General features: G+C 34.5%; 1 protein-coding gene and 1 pseudogene across 1 annotated transcript; both read left to right on the top strand.

Moving 5' to 3' along the window:
- The first annotated feature begins 6,810 nt into the window (after window positions 1–6,810).
- Window positions 6,811–8,356, top strand: LOC125852614 (F-box/kelch-repeat protein At3g06240-like). The gene is made up of 2 exons (XM_049532347.1): window positions 6,811–6,956; window positions 7,711–8,356. Exons 1-2 carry the CDS (start codon window positions 6,811–6,813, stop codon window positions 8,354–8,356), a joined length of 792 nt encoding a protein of 263 aa, XP_049388304.1.
- A 2,331-nt stretch (window positions 8,357–10,687) lies between these two features.
- Window positions 10,688–12,255, top strand: LOC125852615 (ras-related protein RABA4d-like; annotated as a pseudogene).
- Window positions 12,256–12,865: the final 610 nt, after the last annotated feature.

Below are 12,865 nucleotides of genomic sequence, written 5' to 3'. Positions count from 1 at the left end.
GTTGGTGATATTCTTCCTGATCCGCTTATTTATCGAAGACTTGTCGGCAAGCTCAATTTTTTGACTCATACTCGACCGGATCTTTCTTTTGCCGTGCAACACCTCAGTCAATACATGCAATCTCCTCGCATGCCTCATTATCAGGCTGGTCTTCACTGTCTTCGTTATCTTCTTGGCAACCCTGGCCTTGGTCTTCTCATCAAATCTTCATCCGTGTTTGACCTTCAAGCCTACTGCGATTCTGATTGGGGTTCATGTCCAGAGACTCGTCGCTCTATCAGTGGTTATTTCATCAGTTTTGGAGGTACTCCAATTTCCTGGAAATCAAAGAAACAACCTTTGATTTCCCTTTCATCTGCTGAAGCTGAATATCGATCAATGCGCCGGGTTGTTGCCGAAATCACCTGGCTTGTCCGTTTGTTATCAGACCTCACTGTTTCTCCATCACTTCCAATCCCTCTCCATTCAGATAGTCAAGCTGCTATTCATATCGCTAAAAATCCAGTTTTCCATGAGCGAACCAAACACGTGGAACTTGATTGTCATTTCGTCAGGCAACAATTTCTTGCTGGTCTCATCTCTTTGCATTACCTTCCTTCCACGTCTCAACTTGCTGACATCTTCACTAAACCGCTTCACGGCTTTCCTCATCATCACTTACTTGGCAAGTTGGGGGTTTTTCCACACCCTTCCAACTTGAGGGGGGGGTGTTGAACATGATTCTCCATCCTCACCTGCGAAGAATAAATCCAAAGATGCATCATCTAATTCATAATGTTTGGGCCCAAGTTCATGGACATTTGTTTTGAAATTAATGTTATGGGCCACATTTAGAATTTTCCTCCTTAGCCCATCTTATATTTTCTCTTATCCAGATTTTGTAAATATCTTTAGAGAATAAAAGTTTGTTATGGTCACAGCCAATAGGAAAAGGGACAGCTGTGAATTAGTTAGGGTAGAACTTTCTTTTTGCTTCTTTTAGCTTGTATATAGATGGTTTGATAGAGTGATAAATGCAAGAGAGAAAACTTCCCCAGAATACTCTGTTTTCCTACACGATTGGGATTTAAACCATTATGAAAAAAAAAACATTAGTCTCCCATGATCAATATCAACTTTATTATCGACTAGGTTGTCCCTTGAATGCTAACTCGCACTGTCAGAAATTGCAAAAGATAATAATATGGATAGTTGGTGACTCGGTATACACCATTATAGACATTATACATTTGTCGTCTATATTTAGTTTAAGCAGTTGAATGTCTATATCATGTACTTTTCTTGAAAATGTACCGTAATTTTTATTTTATTACTTATTCTGATCTAAACGACATATGATATAGATAGACAGTAGCAGGAACTACATATGGGATTCCCCTAAAACTGATCTAAAGAGTAACACATTAACGCACTTAAATCTCGCAAGAGGAAAGAATCATCTCCTCGTTATCAGTTCAAAATTCTTCTTTCTTTCTTTCTTTCTCAGCTTGAACATTTTCAGAAAGAAACACCATGTCCAAAATGCTACCATCAGAAGAAATGATGAATGAAAAGCAAGAAAATCAAGAATCTGAAATCGACGATCTCTGCAAACGAAACAGAGGACCAGAAAGCGACAGGAAAAGGAAAACTCCAAGAATCTGAACTGAAGTATATCTTTTCGAAAGTTGAAGAAAAAGGAAAGCGTCCCATGTCTGAATCATATGAATTGAAGCCCATTAATAAGCCTACATTTTCCAATCTTGAACAAGGAGGAACGTCCGAAAATGAATCAAAGAAAGAAGATGAGTATGATTATGATCATGATTTAGCAATCTTGAAGTCTATCTATCATTACTTCTTCAATCACGGGGTAATTCCATATCCTTATTTGGAGAATTTTATTGATTACATCGGGGCTTCAATTCCCAACTTGAAATTTTATGGCCAGAAATTGGTGACTAAGATCGTTGCGTTAGAGCACCAATTCTTTTCTATTATGGAAATGACTGCACGTGCGGGACATTACCCTGATATAATCCACCCTGTTTTTCGTGAAATTTTCTACTTGTCTATGGGTTTATGGGGTTATCCCAGAGATTATTACCCAGTTGACAATGTTGGTGTAATCACGAGAAACAAAGAGCGAGAAAGTGAAGAATCATTCAATCAGTTCTTGGATGAAGAAAACAGAAAGCAAGAAAAATTGCAGGCAGTGAAAAAAGGAAAACGTCCCATGTTGGAATTATATGAATTTCAGCACATTGTGCCTACATTTTCAAATCCTGGACTAGGAGCTGGAACTTCCGAAAATGTGGAAGAAGACTATGATTATGATCAGGACTTGGCGATTTTGAAGTCCATGTATCAGTACTGCTTCAATCATGGTGGCAAAATTCCATATCCGATATCGAGGGAACTGATTAATTACATCGAAGATTTAGTCCCCAACTTGAAAGTTCGTGGCCAGGAATTGGAGACTAAGATCGTTATGTTGGAGAACAATTTCTTAGCTGTTATGACAATGGCTGGAGGATTTGACCCTAATAAAATCCACCCTGTTTATCGCGAGTTTTTCTACTTGTCTATGGGTTTATGGGGTTAATTTTGGAGACTATAATTAAGTTGACTACTAGGAGCACGATGCAGTTGATAAGAAAGTGAGAACTGGAGCTGATGATCCTTTAATTTTGATAGAGTTATGTTCACAATTTAATTACGTTTGCTAAACATAGTATATATGAGATGTTGTTTGCTTGCGTTTTCAGTTCGACTATTTAATTAAATATTGGGAGAAGGCACAAGTACCCCCTAGATTACCCCTGAACTCATTTTATATATAATATTGTACACCTTTTGGCTTATGTGGCACATCCCAAATGTCAAAGCCAACTCATTTTATATATAATATTGTACACCTTTTGGCTTGTGTGGCACATCCCAAAAGCCAAAGCCAAAGGCCAACTGAACTCATTTTATATATAATATTGTACACCTTTTGACTTATGTGGCACATCCCAAAAGCCAAAGCCAAAGTCCGACTGAACTCATTTTATGTATAATATTGTACACCTTTTGGCTTATGTGGCACATCCCAAAAGTCAAAGCCAACTCATTTTATATTTAATATTGTACACCGTTTGGCTTATGTGGCACATTCCAAAAGTCAAAGCCAACTCATTTTATATATAATATTGTACACTTTTTGGCTTATGTGGCACATCCCAAAAGCCAAAGCCAAGCGAGCGACGACGACGGCGCGAGGGGGGTCCCTCTTTCCAGCCCTTTTAACAACTAATAGAAGTGTTTCTCTATTTAAACACTTCTATTTTTCTTTCCACCACCCATGAGGGAGAAATGTCTTTTTACTAAAGCATAAGAGAACTTTTCAAGTTCCCTCTTTTCATCTTCCCTCCATTTCTCATTAACTCTTGCTATATACCCAACAAAATGTTCTCTAATGTGCTACATACTTAGTCTTGGAATAGATGAACTGAACATCAAATCTGAGAGAATGAAATGTTGAATTGAATCGTATCAATATTTGCACTTTTAAGTTCACTAGAAAAGACTAATGGTAACTCCTTTAATCATCTAATTTTTCATGCATCGCTAAATATAAATGAAGAGTATGCCATATAATCCTTTAACATGCAGACGATTTTGGCCTATAATCTATATTGAGTTCGTTGCAACTCCTCAATTTCTTCATAGTTATGGAATAAAAAAGAAAAGTTTTTTTCCAAGTGAGTAAGTTTATATTAATTAGATATAACTAAGGAAATTTATAATGTCATAACTAACGAATTAAATGCAAATGTTAGGCTTCTACATCTACCTTTACGTAAATAAAACATGCCCATTTAATTAGATTTTAATTTAGTGTAGGGCTAAATTTGTAATTCAACTTTGAAGTTAGGACCATTTAGTATATATAGTATGTGATATCATGATGATATCACAATGATGACGTATGGCTATGCTTGAGGACATTCCTATGTGTTGTAATATGTCATATGAGTCAAATTTTGACTAGCCATAAATCATGACAGATTAGTAAATGTTTTACTTGAAAAGGTCATTTAATGTCTAATTAACCAAAATAGTCTAGAGTAAATATATAGATAGACTTATGGAAAGAAATATGACTTTTATGGCATGAAAATTTAAAGTGAGATTTAATACAATTAATATTTTAGTAATTTTGGTCAAATGAATATGCTATAAATCTAGCAAGAGAGAAAGAACCATCTCCTCATTCCCAGACTATTTTCACAAAGAGACACATGTTAAAAATGCTATCTTCAGACCAAAATCAAGAATCTGAAGTTTGGTCACCTATCTCCTCTCCTCCACAAGATCACTTTAACAACGATCTACAAAATGTAGAATCAATCATCTTTGAATCTGCAAAAGATAAAGTTGACCAAAAAGCAACAGAAAAAGAAAAACTCCCAGAATCTGACTTGTATGAAATGAAGTGTGTATGTCCAAAAATTGGAGAAAAGGGGAAGTCTCCCATGCCTGAATATTATGAATTGAAGCCCATCAATAAGCCTAAATTTTCAAATCTTATGCAGGGAGGAACGTCGAAAATTAAGTTGAAAAAAGAAGATAATTATGATTATTATCAGGATGTAGCTATCTTGAAGGCTATCTATCATTACTTCTTCAATCATGGGGTGATTCCATATCCTAATTATTTAGAGAATTTTATCAATTACATCGAGGCTTCAATTCCCAATTTGAAATTTTGTGGCCTGGCATTGAAGACTAAGATCATTTTCTTAGAAAGGCGTTTCAAAGCTATTTTGAAAATTGCAGGATATGATCCTAATATAATCAATCCTATTCATCGTGAAATTTTCAACTTGTCGATGGGTTTATGGGGTTAGGTTTGGAGACTATTATCAAATTGGGAAAGAGATTGACGAAACTGATGACAATTTGAGAAACTGAAGTGTTGATCCATTCTTAAATTTTTAGGTCTAAGTCTTCATAGCAGCATTTTGAATTGTTTATGCTTTTGTTTGTATTTTTCATTTCAGCTGAAATTTTATTGTGGGATTAGAGATTGTGAAAGATTATTTTGATTTGATATGAAAATGTTCTCTTTTTCAAAGTTGATTTTGTGAGTGAATCTGCTATATGGAGTGTTTTGTTAATAACAACATCATTTAGCAAATTCATTGACATTCAAATACACATTCTACAAACTCACTGGCAAAGTCTGATATTAGAAAGAAAGTTATTGGTCAAAAATAGGCTCCAATCCACCTTCTACGTGGTCGATCATCAGTGTCACTAGCATTTGAATTGAAACTAGCAGTCCAACACAATTCTTGACTTGCTTGACTGGGACTTCCTAAATCCTTTCCCGAATTCTAGTTATCCGATTCTAGTAACTGGGAAACTGGACTTGGTGAATGCATCTGATCCATCACCCATTGTTCCTTGGGGTGCTCGAGCCTTTGCATTGATTTTTCAATACAAAGCATTAGTTAATAAAAGATCAAATATATATATATAGGTTATTCTTTCGCTCGCATCGCAGGCACTATTATCAACTTTTTTTCTCTTGCTTTTTTATAAATGTGATGGTTGAGTCAATTTATATGATCCTCAACTAATTCAGTAATCATGGTTTGAGAAGATCAATTTACTTAACTATATATGTCTATCAAGTCTTAATACATGAGGATAAATTATTACTAGTTTTTTCTTGTATCGACTGAAGGGGAGTCTTAGCATAATGGCAAGAGATGTCCTAACAACCTCTATAATGGTCTCCGTATTGTCTGGCTCTTCATAGGACCATGTGCACATGAGAGTTTAGAGTATCGGACTATAGAATCATTCGAAACAAAATATTTTCCAATCTTGAACAAGGATGAACGTCCGTAAATCATGAGTTGAAATGGAGAGCACTATGCAGTTGAGGAAAGAATATTGTGAGAAACAAAAAAGAGTTGTTGAGGGCCAAGTCTTCATAGCATCATTTTTTAAATTTCTTGGAGCATCAATGTAATTTTTTAAATTTTCTTTCACTAAATAGAATCTAGTATTACATGGATTATTAATTTGGAAATCGATTTGCTTGTAATTTTTTGTGGGATCAAAGATCATGAAAAGTTATTTTAATATGAAAGAGCTGGAATTTGAAGAACGAAAAGCAGCAATGCATGTTTTCTTATTTTCAAAGAATGTCTCCAACATTGGATTTTTTAGCATAAAATGAAAAAGAAAAATAAAACTACTAACTATGATTTTATGGCAGCCTCGGTAATGAATCTAATGCTTCATAGTTCATAACGTCTATAAAGTTTTATTAGCCTTATATTTGGTTTACCAACTTTTCATATACTTTTTAAATAATTAACCTCCTTGCAAGACAACTTTCCCGCACCTTAATTAATTTACTTTATATTTGATACTTCCACTTATGCATGTACTCAATAAGCTTATATCCGCCAATGCTTTGACCAATAACGGAAAAATAATTGTTAGCATTTTTAGCCGCTTTGAACATTTGGTCTCACTATGTCCAACTTCGTTGACCACTAATTTACATCTTGACTTCACTATTGTCTCATCATAAAATTACATTTAATAACAATCTAATAGCATTAAAAAATTTAGACATTTAGTACATAAATATTATTAACCTATTTGAAAAAGATAATAACAGTTAAAAAAAAAAATTCTAGATGTAAATTTTTTTTAATTTGGTAATATAATTACTTTTATTATTTATCAGCTCCAAAATTTTCGTTATATTTGCTTTCTTTCTTTATGAGTTTCAACATTTTCTCAAAGAATCACCATATCACAATGCTACCCGGTAAAGAACTCAATGGAGAGAATAGTGAAGGAAAGAAAGAAAATTCAGAATCTGATGGACAAACAATCTTGGTTTGCTTTGATCTCATTATTGAAATTCTCTTAAGGCTTCCGGTGAAATCTCTCTTGCGGTGCAGGTCTATTTCGAAAACTTGCTTGCTTTGATCTGTTGCCCTAAGTTTATCAAGTCTCATATGATTTTATCAGCTAATAAAAATGACTACACCAATCATAGGATTATATTGAGGACTGGCCATCCCGAAAATCTTAAAGNATAATTACTTTTATTATTTATCAGCTCCAAAATTTTCGTTATATTTGCTTTCTTTCTTTATGAGTTTCAACATTTTCTCAAAGAATCACCATATCACAATGCTACCCGGTAAAGAACTCAATGGAGAGAATAGTGAAGGAAAGAAAGAAAATTCAGAATCTGATGGACAAACAATCTTGGTTTGCTTTGATCTCATTATTGAAATTCTCTTAAGGCTTCCGGTAAAATCTCTCTTGTGGTGCATGTCTATTTCGAAAACTTGGCTTGCTTTGATCTGTTGCCCTAAGCTTATCAAGTCTCATATGATTTTATCAGCTAATAAAAATGACTACACCAATCATAGGCTTATATTGAGAACTGGCCATCCCGAAAATCTTAAGGATTGTTCGCATAAGTCTTTACTTTATGAGTCTATTACTGAGGAATCCGATATGGATTATCTCCTTGAAAAACTCTAGTAGATATTCTTTGGTCAGGGGTTCTGTAAATGAATTGATTTGTCTTTTAAATGATTCAAAGGAATTATTTCTCTGGAACCCAACAATAAGAAAGTTCAGGAAATTACCTGATTTTAAAACTAAAGTGGGCGATGTTGTCCATTTCTTATATGGTTTTAGATACGATGAAATCCATGATGATTATAAGGTAGTACGTATTTGTACTAATATTGGTCGTCAGAGTGATTTTCAAGAGGTTAATATCTATAGTCTAAAGAATGATTCTTGGTGGAGAACTGGTTATCCTCATAATGAGACGCGATTAATTAGTTCATGTAAATTTGTGAATGGGAAGGTTCACTGGGCTACTAGTGCTGGTTTTGGTTACCAAAGGGGTTGGGGCATCACATCTTTTGATTTGGCTGATGAGAAATGGAGAAAGGTGGAACAACCCTTTTATGGAGAAAGGGATGGTATTCTCATGACGAGAGCATTGAGAAGTAATTTTTCTATGTTTTGTAATAATTCGATCACTCAAGTAGATGTGTGGTATATGAAGGAGTATGGGAATAAAGAATCCTGGATAAAAGTATTTACCATCAATTATAATCTAGATCCTATGGGTTATTTTCTTTCTCAATCCTTTTGTTTGTCAAAAGGTGGTGAATTTTTGGTTATGTTTGAATCAACTTTCATGATATACAATCCAGAGGATAACTCGAGCAGAATTCTCAAGTCTCCTAAATTTAGTAAAGCTCTTATGGTGGAAATCTACATTGAAAGACTTACGGTAGTAAGATTGATATTAGCAAGCTACTATTGTTAGTAGATTCCTTTCTTTTATGTGACAGAGAACACGAGTTCCATATTTTTCTCAAGTGAAAAAGACTTATATTACTTAGTGGGCTAAAATCATTATTCAGAACTTGATGCTAAAAGAATCTGATATAAAGAATATTACAAGTTAGGACAGAAGGATCTGTATATTAGATACAAATCATTATTAAGGACTAACACCGTATTCCTACAATAAAAGAGACATTTAGTGGCTATAATTGTTTTTGCCGCAAAAATATTTTGCCTTTAGTGGTATTTATAGAGTGTTTGTTATAAGTACTCAAATTTTATAAGGTAGAATTCTCAGCAGCACACATTCGAGGTGCAGTCTCCTGTTAGCTGTATTCGCGCTTTAGACTTCTACCTTTTTAAAAGGCCATTTTTATGTCTGTCTGATGATGAAAAGTCTGAGCCTAAACAAGTTATGCACACTGATCATCGAGACATTAAACTAATATGTAACTTTTCATTCAAAACAAAATAGAATTGAGAAAATCATCAACATATTACAATGAACTCAAGTTAATATACAAAGTCTCTGGGTAAAAACTATTGTGCTCATATAAATAAACTCATAGGTTACAATATCATAGATCCGCCTCTGCCTGTTACCTCCATCAGAATAGGTATCAGGTGATGTTCAAGCAAACTTACACATTTGAACTATTTCATCGAGTACTTATTTATTACCTTCCTAGCTTCGGAGTCACAGACATTAGCTTCTGCACTCACGAGATTCGGCTTCATTGCCATCACTAGTTTTTTGTTCCTGCAGGAAACAGAGAATGCAAAAGAACAGACATGACTAGCTTAGTAAGTACAATATTTACTTGAAAGAAAATGAGGAGTATCTCAGAAGTGACTTACCATAAAAATATGCTTGCACTCAGAAGCAATATATATAGCCACGTCACAGACCACATCAGGCATTTTGACATAATTTCTGTTTGAACCTTGGGATAACAAGAAACGATCTTTCAAAGTTTCTAACAGAAGACACATCCTTTTTCTTGCATGTTCAAAAATTTCAATTTCTGAAAAGATGCCAAGCCCCATTCCTTTTCTAAGTAATTATTCAGGCAAGATATCACTATCTTCCTCGAAGAAGGAACAAAGCAAAAAGAGGTAATTGGCTTCATCACTTTCTAAGTGATTATAGCATACCTTCAGAGGTTGATACACATTTTCAATCATTCCCGGAATATTTCTTGGTGCAGATCTTTGTAATTCTACAAGGGCACCCTCCCATGAAGGCCTGCATGTTGTTAAACTTTAGTGCTCTTGCAACTGTAACAATTGCAATTGGCAGCCCAGCCCCTTGCGTTCTTTGGCAACCTCTTTTGCTATGTCATGAAGAGAAGGATCATCAACTGAATTACCGAGTTTCTGCCTGAAAAGGATCCATGCTTCCTCTTTAGATAAGGTTCCAACTTCCATGATCTTATGAGCCTCCATAGCCTGACAAACATCTCGGCGACGCGTTGTGAATGTCACTTTCATCGATGGTACTTCAAGTTTGGACAGCAACGATAGAAATAGCCTCTTTCAACCTCAGCTCTACGTCGCAATGTAGTAGCCACATCTGCAGTAGTGGTATCAACACTAGTTAGCCAAGCCTCAACACTGGGAGAAATGACTTGTATGTTTCTCCGGGCAGCCTCCGCTTCTTGCTGCACCTCATTTCTGATTATCTCCAGCATATCAGATTCTTTATCCATAGATTTGATCATGAAATTTGAGCATTTTTCCACAACTTTAGATAGGAAATTCATAGCTATGATCTCCTTTGTTACCAGTTGAGCACCTTTTCTCTACTCTGAACTCTAAACTCTGCTACTTGTTTTTATTAGTAACTGGGAAGTAAAGTAAAAGTTTAAAAAGGATATGTGTTGGTGAATTTGGTGTGAAAATGAAAGCTGAAAGAGCAGCAATGTAGATATTGACAGTGGCTTTAGGGTTAAGAATAAGAAGAGTGGGGTCAAAATGATAGCATTTTAAAGTCTTAAAGTAGTGAAGCTCTCATAATTCCATATACTATTATACTTCTTTGACAGTGTAAAAAGGGAAAAGTAATTGTTGCTTTTTTTTTCTTCCAATTTTTCATCTTTCCTATGAATGTATGAAGCAAATTCTAAATTCCACACACCAATTTTAAATTTATGAGAAATTGAATTTACTGGGGATCTTGATTTATTTGTATCTTTTCCGATACAAATTTCGATCAACACATATCTAATTCTCAATCATATGCTAAAATCCGGAGATTTAGAAGATACATTCCTACAAATTTTGGGTTGAAGGGGAATTTTTTCGGGTTATAATGTCTTCGAATCTGTATGCAGATCATTATAATCAAAAGATTGATTATGTTTTTAAGATTGTTTTAATTGGAGATTCCGCAGTTGGTAAATCTGAATTATTGGCTAGACTTGCAAGAAATGAATTTAGTTTAGACTCAAAGGCTACAATTGGGGTTGAGTTTCAAGCAAAAACTTTAATTGTGGATAACAAAACCGTTAAGGCACAAATTTGGGACACTGCGGGACAAGAAAGGTCAATTTAATTTTTCAATTTTTCTATGTTTGGTTCATTTTAGCGAATTTTTATGCAGAGATGTTGTCTTTCTTTTTCATTTTTTCGCGCAATCCATGCATATTTAGCGAAAAATTTGTGCAGGTGATATTAATTAGTTTGAAATTATGTGTTAGGCATGTTAGGACGTTTACTTTAGGTCCTATGTTTTTCTGGAAGTCGTTTGGTTATAAAAATCTAGAGAATTTCTGGTACTTTTTATTTTTGTGTAATATTGGTTTGAGATGAGCCTAAATGGAATGACCTGGTTAGTGAAGATTTAGATAGCCGACCCTAACTTGGTTGGGATTGAGGCGTTCTGGGAGTCAGTACGTTTACTATTTTGGAATTGTCTAGTTTTGTAAAAGATATAAAAAATATATAGAGAAATCCTAGTGCTTTTTATATTTTATTTTGTGTAGTATTGGTCGGAGATGAGCCTAAATGGTACGACATGGTTATTAGTTAGACTTCATATTGTTGATCCCAACTTGTTCGAGATATTTGAGGCGTTCTTGTTTTTGTGATAAATCTTCTTAAAGAGTGGTTTATATCGCGATTTAGACTTCAATATGTAAGTTTCTTCTTGACTTACAATTCATCTCTTTTGAGTCGAGGGTCTGTTGGAAACAACCTCTCTACCCCGCAAAGGTAGGGGTAAGGTTTGCATACATCTTACCCTCCCTATATCCCATTTTTGTCTGTAAACATTTACCTTCTCAAGCTATGTTGCTCGGACTCTTGGGAAAAATGTTGCTGGGATCCTCAAAAATGTTATACTTTTGAAGGATCTGCTTTTGAAGAGTTACAGCAACATAGCCAATTTGATAATTGTTGTAACTCAATGAATCATCTCTCATTTCTCTCAGGTATAGAGCAGTAACAAGTGCATATTATTGAGGTGCAGTTGGCGCAATGCTAGTCTATGACATAACAAAACGTCAATCATTCCGATCATATGGCTAGATGGCTGGAGGAACTAAGAGGTCATGCGGACAAGAACATAGTTATTATGCTCATCACAAACAAATGTGATCTAGGAAGTCTTCGAGCTGTACCAGTTGAAGAATCTCAAGAATTCACAGAAAGGGAGAATCTTTTCTTTATGGAAACATCAGCTCTTCAATCCACAAACGTCGAGGGTGCATTCATGACAGCTTTAACAGAAATTTATAAAATCATTAGCAAGAATACACTTATTGCAGCTCCGGGAGCTGATTATGGGAAGCCACAATCTTTAAGGGAACCAGGATAATTGCTCCTGGACAGGACACAGATTCTGGTGGGAATAGTGGTGGCTGCTGCATATCGTCATGATTATTTTATTGAATTCTGGAGGTCTTTTTATTTATCCGAAATCATAATATTGTTGACACCCAATTTTGAACCTCCACAATATATATTAATCATCGAGTTTCTTAAATTCCAAACGATTTGGAATAATTGACTTCATAAAATTCAAAATATTTTTTTCAAGTTATTCTAAATAGTTTTGTCACATTTTATAATTTTTAAATAATATATGTTTTAAATAATCATGTATATAATTAGTAGATTTTATGAATATTCGAAAATCGTCTCAAAAGTATTTTAGTTTTAGTTAAATATTTTGTCAACTAATTTGGTTTAAGTAATAGTTTATATTTTAAATTAATTGCTTTATAATTAAGTTAATTATTTTATTTTGTTAAGATTAAGAAGCTCGTTAATTAATAGTAATTCGTTTCATCTAATCTTTAGTTGGATTCGCTAATAAAATTCAATTTGGCTAGATTGTTAATTCATTTGTCTAACCTTTTATTTGCAATTCTAACCATTAATTTCCCCACCCTAGACCCACTTGAGACCAACTTTTGGGCCTATTTCTTCCGTCCAATCGGCCCAAGTTCTACTCTAAATGAACCAGTCCACTCCCAATTCTCTCAAA

Source organism: Solanum stenotomum, unplaced genomic scaffold (genome assembly GCF_019186545.1).
Source record: "Solanum stenotomum isolate F172 unplaced genomic scaffold, ASM1918654v1 scaffold37472, whole genome shotgun sequence".
Lineage (NCBI taxonomy): Eukaryota > Viridiplantae > Streptophyta > Magnoliopsida > Solanales > Solanaceae > Solanum > Solanum stenotomum.
Note: the sequence above shows the minus strand (reverse complement) of the source record. Positions and strands in the feature narration are given on the sequence as shown.